At 49.4% G+C, this 15,745-nt stretch overlaps 2 protein-coding genes across 5 annotated transcripts; one reads left to right on the top strand and one right to left on the bottom strand.

The window, feature by feature from the left end:
• Positions 1–55: 55 nt before the first annotated feature.
• psme3ip1 (proteasome activator subunit 3 interacting protein 1) lies at positions 56–4,865 on the bottom strand. Its single transcript, XM_084673056.1, has 9 exons — positions 4,801–4,865; positions 4,085–4,133; positions 3,801–3,929; positions 3,496–3,594; positions 2,870–2,991; positions 1,694–1,833; positions 1,436–1,518; positions 813–1,007; positions 56–421 (listed from the first exon to the last, which is right to left on the bottom strand). Exons 3-9 carry the CDS (start codon positions 3,919–3,921, stop codon positions 417–419), a joined length of 765 nt encoding a protein of 254 aa, XP_084529182.1. The 5' UTR covers positions 3,922–3,929; positions 4,085–4,133; positions 4,801–4,865; the 3' UTR covers positions 56–416.
• An 81-nt stretch (positions 4,866–4,946) lies between these two features.
• rspry1 (ring finger and SPRY domain containing 1) lies at positions 4,947–15,614 on the top strand. Of its 4 annotated transcripts, XM_084673050.1 has the most exons (16): positions 4,947–5,828; positions 6,124–6,226; positions 6,317–6,949; positions 8,110–8,162; positions 9,365–9,477; positions 10,041–10,167; positions 10,461–10,519; positions 10,698–10,764; positions 10,871–11,002; positions 12,376–12,491; positions 12,621–12,764; positions 12,948–13,059; positions 13,153–13,255; positions 13,770–13,922; positions 14,188–14,292; positions 14,499–15,614. In XM_084673050.1, exons 3-16 carry the CDS (start codon positions 6,573–6,575, stop codon positions 14,593–14,595), a joined length of 1,758 nt encoding a protein of 585 aa, XP_084529176.1. In that variant the 5' UTR covers positions 4,947–5,828; positions 6,124–6,226; positions 6,317–6,572; the 3' UTR covers positions 14,596–15,614. The 4 variants fall into 4 exon arrangements, with proteins under 4 accessions (XP_084529176.1, XP_084529175.1, XP_084529178.1 ...); XM_084673049.1 differs by lacking the exon at positions 6,124–6,226; XM_084673052.1 differs by lacking the exons at positions 4,947–5,828; positions 6,124–6,226 and having other exon boundaries at positions 6,833–6,949; positions 7,672–8,162.
• The last annotated feature ends 131 nt before the right edge of the window (positions 15,615–15,745 follow it).

The following is a 15,745-nucleotide window of genomic DNA, read 5'->3' as shown; positions in this document are numbered from 1 at the left end:
CTAAGAGACACAGGTGTGTGAGTGAGGGAGGGCAGTGATCAGACCAATCAAACAATCAAAGGGAAAGCTTTTTATTCCTTATCTCCTCCTTGTCTCCGCCATCCATCAACGTTGCCATGGAAACCGTCACATTTAAAAAAAATCCATCATTCTTTTTTTTTCTCTCTTTTTTTTTTTTCCTTCTGTGCATTAAAAAGAACAACAAAAAGAACACAAACAATGAGAGAAATGCTGTTCCACAGACGGGCCTGTCTTTCCCACGAGAGGCAGCCGGCCAACCGGCCAACCAGGCCTCCTCTCCGAGGCTTGTCCTTCCTCTAAAAGCTGTCAATCACTGTTCCCGCGGCCAATAGCACAGCCGCAGCCACAAAGGGGGTGGGGATGTCGTCGGGTTAGGCTGCGCAGGATTGGCTGGGTTAGACTGTGTGAGATGCGATATTGGGAGGAAGGGGGGAGGCGTCATGTTTAAGTGCACAACACCACAGACAGAGGTGCATGGAGGTCAGGACAACAGTGCTGACTGACAGCAGCTCAAACATCTAGGAAACATCTAGAATTACAGTTACCGGAAGCATTGTAGACACATTGTTTGTTCACACATTTATTGTTCTGCAAGTGTGCGTCCTGTATGTACAGTACCAGTCAAAAGTTTGGACACATTTTCCCAATTGAATGGGAATGGGAAAATGTGTCCAAACTTTTGACTGCTACTGCATATACAATTGATATACCCATGATTAGCTAAAGGAGTGTGTGTCTATCTGAAGGCGCTGCGTCTCTTTAGGGGCGAGGTGATCCCCCGTCCACGCTACCTTCGCTGTCGCTGCTGGACTCGGAGTCGCTGCTGCCCGAGTAGGCCCCGAGGCCCGGGAGGATCCCCACGCACACCGCGGCCGACGGCAGGTGCAGGACCCCTGGGGGGCGTTCGCCCAGTCCTGGAGGGGGCGACCCCACCGTGGCGCCCTGCTCACCCCCTGCTCCTCCTCCTCCCCTGCCTGCCTCCTGCTCTGAACACACAACACACTGTCAGATCTGGCCGTCTGCAGGAATGGAAATAAGTGTGGGGGACTGGGCAACGTTTTGGTGTGGTGACTCTCTGTGTGTGTGTGTGTATCTATCTATCTGTGTGTGTGTGTCTCTGTGTGTGTACATCTGTGTGTGTGTGTGTGTCTCTGTGTGTGAATCTCTGTGTGTGTGTGTATCTATCTATCTGTGTGTGTGTGTGTCTCTGTGTGTGTATCTATCTGTGTGTGTGTGTGTGTCTCTGTGTGTGTATCTGTGTGTGTGTGTATCTCTGTGTGTATCTATCTGTGTGTGTGTGCGTGGGTGTATCTCTGTGTGTGTATCTATCTGTGTGTGTGTGTGTATCTATCTGTGTGTGTGTGTGTGTGTGTGTGTGTGAGAGCCATTCCCTCAGCCTCAGGTCCCAGCCCACCTGCGTGTGCTCTGCTGACGGCGCCCCCTGCAGGCCTCTCCTCCACTCTCTGCTTCTTACTGCTGTCCGACGACTGGGACGAGCTGCAGGGGGAACAACACCAGCACACGGCAGCTGTGGGTGATCGCCACCACCACCCATACAGACTCTGAATCGTGACAACGGAGAGCTTCAAATAACCCTAACCCTGACAGAGGTGTGGGTGTGTGTGTGTGTGTTTGCACTCGGCTGCATCGAGAGATTGCGGCGGGTTGGAACCTGCGTCTCTTGACCGCTCCGGCCAGCAGGTGGGCTTGAGACAGGTGACTGGTGGTCCTCTGGGGCTCGGCTGGCTTTGGCCCCGCCTTCCGCTCGGGCTCCTTGCGACTGTCATTGGACGCCAGCTTCTTCAGGGCGCTGTGACATCACCAAGTCAAGGACAGGGAACTGAGGGACGACGCACACAAGCTAGAAAACACACTCGCACACACGCACACACTAGCTGCTGATGTACTCTGCCCTGGAAACCTGACACACTTCTCCTTAGTAAGCACCAGCATTGACCCAGGAGATAGAGAGACGGAGGAAAGACAACGAGAGGAGACATGACAATGACATCGATTGGTTGATCCATGAGATCTAGGCTTCGTTCTTAATAACTGAAAGAGGATCGGAGCTGATGGAGGATCAGTGCTAACTAAGCTCTTTTAACTGTCTTCTGTCACCGTAGCTACCAGTGATACAGTTGCCACGACAACACATCACCCCCCTTCCCCTACATCTGCCGATAAAACTGATTGTCAGTCATGGGAAAAATACAGGAGAGAATCCGAAAATGTGAGTTTGTGCATTCATGGGATGGAAGGAGAGTACAGCTGCATCTCTTACAGCACAATGTCCTGGAAATGTTTGGGGAGGGGAGGGGAGGACAGTAGAGGAGAGGAGAGGAGAGGGGAGGGGAGGGGAGGGGAGGGGAGGGGAGGGGAGGGGAGGGGAGGGGAGGGGAGGGGAGGGGAGGGGAGGGGAGGGGAGGGGAGGGGAGGGGAGGGGAGGGGAGGGGAGGGGAGGGGAGGGGAGGGGAGGGGAGGGGAGGGGAGGGGAGGGGAGGGGAGGGGAGGGGAGGGGAGGGGAGGGGAGGGGAGGGGAGGGGAGGGGAGGGGAGAGGAGGGGAGGAGGAAAGGAGGATCCAGTGTCAGGAAGAGTAAACAGTTAACCCTGACCATCACAGAAGGCAGATACAAATACAGATACACGGAAAGAGAGAGAGGCGAGAGGCAGAGTAGCACTCAGAAGCACTCCAGAGTCTCTCGTCCCTCCTCAGTGGAACGTGTGAGTCACCGTGCCTACTCCCAGTGCCAGGGCCCTGCCCTGTCAACACCGTCTCTGAACACGGGGACACACACAGACTCTGCCCTGCGGCCTCGGCGCGGCAGCTTGTGTGTGTTCCAAGGATATTCTGTACTCTCTTAGCTCCTGCTGTTCCTCATCCCGGCGTTGCTTCTCCACCAGGCTCTGTTGCCGGGAGACCTCGTCCAGGAAGTGCGACTCGTCCTCGTCCAGACCCTTCACCATGTTCTCTGCAGGAAAGCGTTTTACAATACGGTAACCATGACACACAGTCACAAATAACAACACACACAATCAGAACACACCCCATACTGTCCCTTTCATAGTTAGCTCTACATCGCCTAATGGAACAAATGAACACACATTCAGATCATTTACTGCACCTCCTCCTTTGCAATTCAATTGGCTTTATTTTCCAGTTTCAAAATGTGATGCAAACTGTTTGGTCACCAAGGTGACAGAGTCGTCTGGTCACCAGGGCAACAGAGACCGTTAAGGTACCATGACGATACCAGGAACCAGTCATTCCTGACACCAGATCTATTCCAGTTCTAGAGCTCTCGTAAGAGACCCCTTCAGATTGCGCAAATACACCAACGTGAAACAGAACAGAACCCAAAAAACATAACAATTGAATCGGAGCTGCAGGGAAGGGAGAGCGAGAGAGAGAGCGAGAGAGAGAGAGAGAGAGATAGAGACAGAGAGGGAGAACGAGAGGGAGAGAGGCGTCTTACTGAATTTAAACTGTTCATCATACTCCTCCTGTTTCTTATCCTTCTGTTCCTGTAGCCTCTCAAACAGGGAACGAGAGTCATACTCCTCCTCTGGAGCCTCTGCCAGGTACACACACACACGTTAGACTTAATGAGCGCACTTGACTGACATGTTAGATGGTAACAGTAAGGGAGGTAAAGAACACGAGATAAAACCACCATTATTTAACACCTGGCCTTTTGAATAAAGTGTGCGTGTGTGTGGGGTGAGGTGTGTGTGTCTGCATGTTTGTGTGTGTGTGTGTGTGCGCGCGCGCATGTCTCACCCTCTGGGTCTTCCGGCTTCCTAACCTTCTCCCATTCTTCCTGTCTCTTCTTCTTCTGCTCCTCTATCTCCGTCTCCGAAACAAACTTCCTGTTGAGGTCGACTCCCCCGGCCTGCGCCATATCTGGCCCTGGGAGACACAAACATCATCCTAAACCACAGACGCCAACTTAACATACACACACACACACACTTAGACGCACTCACCAACCTCATCAAGAAATACCATACGGCAAAACTTAACATGTTGATGTATTCTGAGATTACTTACAGTTTACAACTTACCTGTGTGAACTCAATTAAGCAGACCACAACCTCCTAACCTTGTAGTCATCTGTTGAGGGCAACATACATTTTTCCACAATAAACTTTAGTAACTGAGATTGAAAGGTTGTACATAGACACATCCAAGACTGTGTCTCCCTCTAGTGTCCAAATCTATTGAGAATCATTCTGGATTGCACGAATCAAGTCTAATGTGATACCTATAATTCTTTACCAATGAATATAGGTAGTTGAAAATAGTCTACATTTAAGTTGGTCTTGCTAAATGTCGGACAACCCAAATACCAAAAAGGACATACTTTATCTGCTGACTATAAATAGACAGAAATTTCCCAGGTCTGCTTGCTTGTTTAATTACTATAATTGTTATGAATAATTAGCAGTATTTTCTCAGCCCTTTCTGTGACTGGTTATGCTAATCTGTGACACGGTGACAGATTCGTTACAAATGCACCAGTGACATAGGAGCCATATCGCTGTGTCTGGCAGAAAACGCTTGCTAGTCAACAAGCTAACCTGCCAGCTAGCTATTACTAGCCAGACAGATGGTAGCTAGTCTAATCGCGTAAAGAATATAAGAGGCCTTGTCTTAACAAAACGATACAGCATTGGAACTGAGTTATTGTTTGAAAGATTACTGCGTGGTCCAAATCGTATATAAAACATAGAAGCTCAATCAGCATAAAATAAATAACTCATTGCATTGGGTATATTACCTAGCCAACCAGCCAGCTAGCACAATCCAAGACACCACATGTCACAGCAAATATACTCCGCCTCCCTGTTTTGACAGATGAACTTTAGTTCCCATACTTGAAACTGGTCAAATAATTAAAACACATTTGGATTTACTCTCTAGTAGAGCTACATTTGCATGCCAAGCATCGCGTAAATGTTGATAAACAGTCATATCTTTGTTTTAGGACAATAAGGATGTTGAGGTTTATACAAACTTAGATATAACGAGGCTAGAGCTAGCCTAGCTATATGAATAATTTAGCAGGCAGACGCTTTTATTCAAAGCAACATACACAAGGCAAGCAGTGATACGGCAGATAATGATGGATCCGAAGAGGCTAATATTATAGGCTAGTCGCTAGTGGGTGATAGCATAACTATCAATAGACTATATAATAATATATCCTTCTGATCCTACTAGTTAAATACGAATGGTATTTATAGCCAGGTGTTTTAAATAATATATAGCCTACTGTTTTTGAATGTTTGAAAGAAAGTTATCTTGTTGAGAAATATTTAACTGACATCATCACAGCCCTGCCTGACTCACCACCACCACCACCCCATGCATCTGCTGCTGTAGTAAGCGCAGGGCTAAGTCTGACTGGAGGAGGACTGATCGGATCGAGGACACTGGACAGCTGACGCTACGGAACTAGCTAGCTAGTAGCGAGCAAGCCCAACAGCTATTTAGCCAACGTTAGACAAAACAAAGGGGATATAACGTCTTTATAATTTATAGTTGTAATACATTTTTATTATTTATTAGACAAGGTAGCTGTACGAATATTAGCTGGTCTTTCAACGGGCGTCTTCTTACGTTTCCACGAGTGGTGGAAGGGCTAGCTTTTCAGGTTCATAAATCGGGAGCTCAACTAGAGTAATAACGTTAGCTGGAGCAAGCTAAGCCAGCTAGCACTAGCTAGTTTGTTTTACCCGGAGGCCTTAATTTTGAGGTCTACAAGAGGAAGACATTCCGACCCACACGCCCATTGCTGCAAACAAGGTAGCTAAGTGATGATTTAATGCCCGGCAGGATCCGTGTTGTTTATGGGGGCCAGTTAACTGGCCGAGCTAGCTAATTGGATGCCTGTATTGTTTGCTAACCAGCTCACCATATCCATCTCACTGGTAATATAGCTTTTTAGATGACTTGACTTAAGTTTCTGGTCAGTCTAACGTAGTTAGCTATCTTGGTTAGCCTAGCAAGACTTCGACGACCAGCCGATGTTTGCCTATTTGTAACTACTTTTTTGGTAATTGGTTTACTGCTCTAAAATAATCCATCAATATTGTAACAGACTACATTTACATGGGTCCTTATCCATCCCTGATGTCAACGTCGATTTTAGATGGTTCTCAGGCTGTGTGCTTGTCAGGATTTGGTGTCACTACATTTTGCTGGTGAGCAACATGTGTGGATTTAGCCCAGTTTGATTGCCAACAACAACACCTAATGTGTCTCATGCTGTCTCATGTTTCCTCATAACGCAGGGGCTTTCCGCGTCCCTGCGTCTTCAGAAGTTGCGAGTGTGGAGAAAATCGGCCAGGACGGATGGACCTCCTCTCCCGGTGAACTGTGATGGTGACAGCACCACCCGACCCAGCTCCCCCTGCCTCTCCTCTTGGCCAGCCCCCCAGCCCACCTGCTCCCCGCCTCTCCTAGCCTCAGCTCTGCTCCCTTACTGCACCATGAGTGGCGTCCCGCCCCGGACTGTGATGCCACGCACCCAGCAGAGCTCTCAATGATATGATAGTAGTTGCCTGGATAGCCTTCTGTGCTAGCAGGAGCCTCGCGCAGGTACTGCTTCTCTCCTGGGAGCACTTCCCCTCGCCACTCTTTTGGGAGAGCCTCGCGAACGCCGCCGCCGCCGTAACTATGGGCAACAGCTGTGTGTGTCGGGAGGACAGCGACGTAGAGGAGGGGTCGGGTCAGACTCGCGGCCAGACCAGACGAGTCAATCACAGCACCGTGGGAGAGACCCCGGAGGCCAGGTCCAGCCGGCCCCGAGAACCAGTGAGACCCCCCCGCCGGGGCCGTGGGCCCCATGAACCCAGACGCAAGAAGCAGAACGTGGACGGGCTGGTGCTGGATACCCTGGCCGTCATCAGGACTCTGGTCGACAAGTAAGGCCCTGTCCCAAACACGTAGTGTCACTCCGCGTCAGATCTATCCCCTGCACTGTCACTGATATCTCCCGTTATCCCGAGTCAGGCTAGCGACTCCTTCTCAGTTTCTCTCGTTCACTTTGTGGGAAGCTCCGAACCTTTCCCTGTTTGATCTTGCCCCTCTGTTATTGTCGTAAGTGTAAATGGGTTTGTTTTGTCAACAAATTGGTTGGTGAATAGTAGCTTGTCGCCCCCCTGCGGGCCCAGCACCTGACGGGGGTTCTGGGAGACGTGTATAGCAAACTTGTGTTCCCCTGGTTCAGGCTTAGCTGGGCATTAGCTGCCCTCAGACATCAGAGGGAACTGCTGTATCCTTGGTAAGGGCCTAAGGGGAAACCGCCATAAATCTAATTTAAACTAATTATACGAGACCTGGATACATTTTCACCAAATGTATAATCTCAACACCGTTTATTTAGGCCTACTGATGTTCTTCAGTCACATGCTTATTGACAACTTCATTCTATATATATATATATATATATATATATGTATATTTGTCCTAAAGAAAATTTTAAATGTAATATATTTTCCCTTGGGGAGTCTTTCCCCCGTGAACACGATACCTCTCAACAGGCACGCTTCCCCTGGATTAAGACTAGGCCTGCCTGATGTATTGTGTTCCAACCAAAGCCGCCCTGCATCTGAATCACCCAACAATCAACCCTGTCCATGTGTAGGCTGCCCCAAATAGACATGGTGGAGTGCGGGGCACCGAAATGAAAGGAAACAAGGTTGTGCTCTGCTCCGGTCGCCGGTTTACCAGCAGGAAGGACGAGGCAGAGGGGAGACCCTGCGGTCACAACCACAACAAAGATGACATCAACGGCGGCGGCGGCTGCAGCGCACTGATCTGGCACTCAGCTCCGTCTGCCCGTCGTCTGAAGAAACACAGTCGCTCAGAAGCCTCGGGACTCCCAAGAACCATTCCCTCAGTCCGCGTGTCTCTGTCTCTCTCCGTCAGTGTCTCTCTTTCTCTCTCTCTTTGTGTCCCTCGCTCTCTGTCTCGCTCTCTATCGTTCTCTCTGAATGAGACTTCATGGAGAGTGAACGACCCGAAGAATGAAACACAAATTGTTTTCCTCTCCTTCTTACGATCCCCTTGTGCTGTGTTTCAGTGACCAGGAGCCCCCGTACTCAATGATCACCCTGCACGAGATGGCAGAGACGGGTAAGGAACAGCCACACTGCTCAGTGGTGCCCTGGGCTCACGGCTGGGGACAGAGACCAGAGGGACGGCTCCTCTTGTGTCTCAGATCAGGTTCTTCCCCCCTGCTGACCTCTAATGAAATAGTTAGAGCCTGGTCGTCATTGCAGCCGGCACCTGCTCTCTTGCCGGAGCTCTGGTTCAGACTGGTGAGACTGACTGATGGTGTGACCGTCCCTTATTGGCACTTCCCGGGCATTGTCTGTCCCTGATTGGTTCTTTGCTGGCACTGGCTGTTGCCGATTGGTGGAGCAATGGTGTTGATTGGAAATTATTGGTGGAATTCACTTTGGTGCTTCTGTATAGGAAAGGATCTTAGTGAAGATCCTTGCTGGTGTGGGGGAGGTCTACTGTCCATTGAGCAGTCAGACGTGTAAAACATAGTCCTATTGTGTTTTGAGTGTTGCCAGACTATAGGACTTGTTCGGTGCTGTTCAATTGGAGAGACTTCTTTGTTTGTTACCGAGGCTAGTGCCCGTAATTGACAGTCTCCCCTTGCCTGTGTGTGTTTGTGTGTGTGCCTGTGTGTATGTCAGCTAGCAAGCACGCCTGTGCCTGTGTGTGTGTGTGTGTGTGTGTGTGCCTGTGTGCGCGTGCTGTGGCGAGGGTCAGCAGGGCCTTCCAGAGTATTAGCAAGCTTCTGGTCTCGCCAGGCTGTCTCCCTCCTCCTGTTGCAGCAGTGTGTTGTGTATTTATAAGTCCCTCTTTTCCTTTCACATGGAAGCTTGTTGGATGCGGTAGCAGAGTAGGCAGGTGTGAAGTGACTCAGTTTTACTAAGACAAGAAAACAAATTCTGCCTTAATGGCTCCTGACGGAAGCAACAGGTGGGTGCATGTCATGACGATTGCTGTTAGATTGTTTGTTAATGTGATTGCTGGTGACTGGTCGGAAATCTCCAACTTTGACCTGAAGTATAGGTGAACATGGCCAGATATTATGATGATAAGTAAAGTGGTTACACATTAAACTCTCATGCTTAAACTCTCTCACCCTTAAACTCTCATCCTTAAACTCTCTCTTCCTCTCTCTCTCTCTCTCTGTCTCTGTCTCTGTCTCTGTCTCTCTCTCTCTGTCTGTCTCTCTCTGTCATTCATTCATTCATTCACTCTTTAGCTCTATAAATATATTTCTCTCTATTTCCTCCCCATCTCTGCCCCCCCAAAAGATGATGGTTGGCTGGAAGTGGTGCAGTCTTTGATCCGCGTGATTCCATTGGACGATCCCCTGGGACCTGCTGTGATCACGCTACTATTGGACGAGTGCCCTCTGCCCACCAAGGTAAGAAGTGTGTTTGAGGGGGTTGTGCTCCGTTACAAACAGAGAGACAGACGTGTTCCAGTGGAACCCACTGGAACAAGCGCTTGTAGGATTTAGAAAAGTGAAAGTAGAAAACTGTCATGTGAATAGATGACTAGCACAAACACACTGTTTTCACTTTTACTTAGCTTGAAGGGTTTGTCAACCTCTGCTGTCAGATTTCTCCATGTCTCATCAGGATGCGTGTGTTATGTGTTTTATTTATATATATATTTCTTATACCGTATATCATATTCTTATACAGTATATCATATTCTTATACAGTATATCATATTCTTATACAGTATATCATATTTCTTTTTTTATTGATATAGTTTGGGGCCTTTTTCAGCTGTATTTTATTGAAACAGTTGAAGAAAGAGACAGTTAAGGAAGAAATGCAGGAATTTGCCTGGGCCAGAATCAAACTGGTGCCCCTGAGTTAAGGCCTCAGCTTTTGTGGCACGCACTCTTACCCAATGAGCCTGTGTGCTCCGTGCTCCTGAGCCGTGTTTTACCTGTCTGCCTGTCCTTTGTGTTCCCAGGATGCATTGCAGAAGCTGTCTGAGATGCTGAGCCTGAGCGCCACGGTGGCGCGTCAGGACGCCGTCATCCCTGCCAAACACCGCAACACCACCGCCGTCCTGGGCTGCCTGGCTGAGAAGCTGGCCGGTGAGGGACACACACACACACACACACCACAGGTCGTCCTCAGCATATCAAGTGGTCAGTGAGCGGCTGGAGTGCTGAGTGTGTGCATCTCTGTCAGGACACGACTCGAGTCCTGCGGCCAGACCCCCTCCCCCCCCCCTCGCCTCCTCCGACTGGGCTGCTGAGTGTGCAGTCTGGGGGGAGGGGAGCAGCCGAGCGGGGGGGCACGGGACGGGGAACAGCCTCTTGTACTTGAACGTAGGGTGGGATAGCCTTGTGTTCCTGTCAGCCTAACGACGTGTTCTGCTTCTCAGGGCCGGCTAGCATCGGCCTGCTCAGCCCTGGAACCCTGAAGTATCTACTGGAGAGCTTGGTGAGACGACACACACACACACACACACACACACACACGCACACTCAGTTCTTGAACCACAATATGATACGACAACCCTGTTTAGTACACAGGTCCTTTTAAAGGTTCAGGCACCCAGATCTGCTTTCTAACATCCATCCACTTCCTGTTCCTCCCTCTCTTCTTCCTCCCTCCGTAGAGTTCCGAGGCCCATCCAACAGTAATGCTGTTTGCCCTCATCGCCTTGGAGAAGTTCTCCCAGACAAGTAAGAATCCCCCCCCCACCCTGTCCTCGCTCCCTGTCTCTGAACCCCACGCTCCCATGTCTGGGAGGGCTGCGGGCAGGTCGCTTGACTCTCCTCCGTCTCCCAGGTGAGAACAAGTTGACGGTGTGCGAGTCGTGCATCAGCGATCGTCTAGCCGTCCTGGAGACCTGGGCGGAGCACTCGGACTACCTGAAGCGCCAGGTGGGCTTCTGCTCCCAGTGGAGCCTCGACAACCTCTGTGAGTACACCACTTGGACAACTACAGCGTATGTGTGTGTGTGTGTGTGTCAGAAATATTCATCTATCAAGTATTGATAGATTCGGTGAAGGAGTTTAGAAAGCTTTATTGCTTGCTTGCGGCCGGCCCACTAGGAGACAAAAACATCACACGCCATGGTGATGCAAAGTTTGTCCGGTAGCATGTCGTGCTAGCTACCTATTTAAACAGAGCCGCTCTTCACAGACATTGGTTCATACAGCTGTCACATGGCTCTCATTTCATTGGCTCCCTTGCACAGACCTTGCTCGTGTGCGTGAGTGCGTGTGTGTGCTCTCTGACCCCTCTAAGCTTGACCATATGATTAACATCTTTTATGGCCTCTCCAGTAAGATGGTGATCAGCCCGGGTCACCTTGTTTACGTTTAAGCTTAGTGTCACCCAGAGTTCAGATTTGGGGGCAGGCCTCTCTTTGCACACAAAGAATGCTGATCACAGTATCATTCTAATACAGGATAAAAGGTTACATCTTAAACCTTTCTGACAGTGTGTGTGGCTTCATTTTACCATCCTTGTGGGGACCAGAAATCCCCACGGAGATGGTCACATGACCATTTTCTTGGTTTGCTGAAGGGTTAGGCGTTAGGGGTAGGTTTAAGGTCAAGAGTTGTTTTTAGATTTAGGGTTCAGGTTGGGGTTAAGGTTAGGTGTGTCAACATGTATGCAGGGATTAAAGTATTCCGGCACCGCGCTGGATGTCCAGCGTGCGGCCATGAGAATATTTTCGAGTCAATTGATTTCCCCCACCAATTGTATGAGAGGAACGCAGCTATAACTAACGTTCCAAGCCTATCAGAAGCAGAGCAGGGCGGGTCCTGGCCACACAGTGTGAATGAGATCCATACGTCACGTTAGCGTCGTCGGTGAAAGCATGGAGCGCTAATTCATCAAGCCTGAGGGATGATGTCCTACCCATAGATGAATGACTCAAAGATAAATGGCGTTTGACGTGGATAGATGAAGGTAGAGACGGCGAGCTTTTTGGCACTTGGTGCAAGAAACGGAGAAAGCCTGGTGCTTGTTTCTGCTCGTGTTGTGTTTTGTATATGCCAGCCGCGGTAAGAAAGTGCTTGCTCGAACTTACCACAACGTTGACGGGATCAACTGTTACAGCTGTCTGCGACTTAAAAATACATTTGCACATTTATTGCGGAACATGACTTGTCATTCACAATTTCTAAGCCATTGGTCACCTTGTGTAGAACACTAGCAGATGACAATAAAAAATAAAATAAAAAGAAGTTCCGGCTCAGGATTTTTTTCCCCCCACTTTAACCCCTATGTATGTGTGTTTGTGTGTGTTTAACCAGCACCTCTACCCTCTCTCTCCCCAGTCCTGAAGGAGGGTCGCCAGTTAACCTACGAGAAGGTCAACCTGAGCAACATCAATGCCATGCTCAACAGCAACGACGTCAGCGAGTACCTCAAGATCTCCCCCACCGGTCTCGAGGTCAGCTGCAGTTCCCGACTGACCGAAATGTGTACTGTGTCCAGAAAGGAGTCGACGTTTTTCGATTGGCTAGCAGAGCGCTGCTGGACGCAGTGACCTGAGTGTAACAGCTGTGCCCCCTCCCCTCAGGCCCGCTGCGACGCGTCCTCCTTCGAGAGCGTGCGCTGCACCTTCTGCGTGGACTCCGGCGTGTGGTACTACGAGGTCACAGCCATCACCTCGGGGGTCATGCAGATCGGCTGGGCTACGAAGGACAGCAAGTTCCTCAACCACGTACGTCCTCCTAACCAATCCTGATGAGTGTGGGGGGGGAGCAGGGGAGGTTGTGCTGGGGCGGTTGGGGGAGAGAGTTGGGCAGGGGGACCGAGGTGGGCTGAGGTAGGTGGAGAGAGAGAGAGAGAGGTGGGATGGGGTGCTGGGTGGACAGCTGGAGGTGTAACGAGTGTGTGTTTGCAGGAGGGCTATGGGATAGGAGACGATGAGTACTCGTGTGCATACGATGGCTGCAGGCAGCTCATCTGGTACAACGCTCGCAGTAAACCACACTCACACCCCTGCTGGAAGGAGGGTGAGTGCGCGCGCACACACACACACACACAGCTGGACCTCAGTGAAATCAGCCTGTGGGAGGAGTACCTGTAATGCTCTCTCTGTCCTGTAGGAGACGCTATAGGCTTCCTGCTGGACCTCAGTAAGAAGCAGATGATATTCTATCTGAACGGACACCAGCTGCCCCCAGAGAAGCAGGTGTTCTCCTCAGCCACGTGAGTACTCACACACACGCTCCCTCTCTCTCTGTCTCTCTCTCTCTCTGTCTCTGTCTCTGTCTCTCTGTCTCTCTCTCTCTCTCTCTCTGTCTCTCTCTCTCTGTCTCTGTCTCTCTGTCTCTCTCTCTCTGTCTCTCTATCACTCTTTCACTCACTCTCTCTCTCTCACACTCACACACAGTTTTCTACCTTCCCTACAGTCTTATTAATCATTGATCCGCTCCTATTTACATGTATTCATTGCATGTATTCAGTGCATAGGTCACTGATAATAACAACAAGACAGCCCCTAAAACATTGCGGGTAGCCAAAACATGAAGCACACATTGTGAACAACCAAAAAAAAGTGCCAAAAGGGAGAACCTTAAGAGCATGTAGTTAAACAAGTCACAATTAAACAATATGATTCGCTATAAGTGCAAGTGTACCTGTAGCTCCTATCTTTTCCCAATTCTCCCTTTTCTCTGTCCCTCCACTCATCCATCTCTCTCCCTCTCTCCCTCCCTCCCAGATCTGGCTTCTTTGCGGCAGCTAGCTTCATGTCCTACCAGCAGTGTGAGTTTAACTTTGGGGCCAAGCCCTTCCGCCACCCACCCTCCGTCAAGTTCAGCACCTTCAACGACTTTGCCTCCCTTGCCTCGGACGAGAGAATCATCCTGCCAAGGTAGGACACACACACACACACAGTCAAGCTCAGCTGAAGACAGCTAACTGGTCGAGAAGCGCTTCCTTTCCGCACAGAAAACTGTTCATGACGTTGACTCTCCATATCTTCAGAGCTGTACGGTCAATGCTTATAGACTGCGTGTACTGTACTTGCCTTTGTGAACGAATGTGACCCCCCCTGTAGGTCATTTGGACAAATAAAAAAAAAGAGTAAAGAATACAGGGTTGTTCTTATTCTTCTGATCCTGATTGTGTGTGCTCAGACACCGGCGTCTGGCCCTGCTGAAGCAGGTGAGCATCCGGGACAACTGCTGCACGCTGTGCTGTGACCTGATGGCTGACACAGAGCTGAGACCCTGCGGACACAGGTACACAAACACAGAGACAGAGGAGCGCCCCCACCGCCCCCACCCACTGCTGTCCTCTCTGGTTGACATCCACCACTAGGATAGGTCATCTACTGTGGTGTACATGTATATAGACTTGGTTGAAATGGATCCGTTTGATTCTTGTTGTCACACTGTTCATCTCCTGTGTGTGTGTGTGTGTGTGTGTTCTCCTTGTGTCCCTGCAGTGGGATGTGTATGGAGTGTGCCTTACAGCTGGAGACATGCCCGCTCTGTCGCCAGGACATCCAGACTCGCGTCAGACTCATTTCACACGTGTCCTGACACACCACCTCCACCAATTAGGACACAGAGACACCCCCCCCCCTCCCCCCTTCTCCCAACATCATCTATCACCTAGCGCCCTTCTCACCCCGTAATCACCCTGACCAATAGGACTGTGAGGCAGAGCCAGGACTTTTAACGTTGGGACCCTGGGCTGGGCATGAAGGAAGGAAGGGGTGAGGGAGGATGGAAGAGCAGTGGACTCGAGAGAGAGAGAGAGAGAGAGAGGGAGGGTGGGAGGGTGGGAGGACAGGATGCTGGTGGAGTATGGAAAAGCAACCATGTAGTTGGCAGCCTTCAGGAGGCACAAACCCCTACACACACACACACACACTCTCTCACACACACACACACACACACACCTCTAGATCCAGAGAGGACCTCCAGCCTCTCAGAAGCAGGATGGCGGATCATGTCCTGCAGGACCCTCTGTCTGTCCTCAGCTCAGAACTCTGACATTTCTCTGTGATTCTTCTGTTTTATTCTGACCCCATGTCAAAGGCACAACCACCAGGCCAACTGACTTTCCCCTTTGCTCGAATTGTTCTGGATTGATTGAATGAATATTGTGTTTGAAGAGAAGGCTAAATTATTTATAAAATTTAAAAAAAACTGTGATTTAAAAGTATTGTATGTGTACAATTAAAATCCACTAGAACTATTTGGGAATCAATTAAATTAAATCAAATCATGAAAATTGTCTTGGGAAGTTGGATTATTTAAATGATCTGAGAATGCACAATGTTGTGAAGAATTCAAACTAGTTTGGAGCTCAGAAAGTGTAGGGATGAGGGAGAGTTCTGCTCTCAGGTCCGTCCTGTCTGAATGGGTGTGAGAAGGGCCACCTTTGTTAGACCAAGCCTGGCTGGAAAGAACTGCAGGACTGAAAACGATAAACTAGAATAAGTTGTATTTATACATCTTTAAAAGAATAGCCCCAGGGTTCCCAAAGATGTGATTTACTGAAGAATCATTGTTTTCTGGATTGTGATATTTGTAATAAATATATGTCAACGTGAGGTATCTTGTCCAAAGTTGTCATAATTTGTTTTGTGTATACGATCACAATTGTGTGAATAAAATATGCAACATATCAAGATTTGCGTCAGAAAACTATAATTATTTATGCAACATACCGGAACCTTAGTTT

Source organism: Hypomesus nipponensis, chromosome 14 (assembly GCF_054491055.1).
Source record: "Hypomesus nipponensis isolate SF chromosome 14, ASM5449105v1, whole genome shotgun sequence".
Lineage (NCBI taxonomy): Eukaryota > Metazoa > Chordata > Actinopteri > Osmeriformes > Osmeridae > Hypomesus > Hypomesus nipponensis.
Note: the sequence above shows the minus strand (reverse complement) of the source record. Positions and strands in the feature narration are given on the sequence as shown.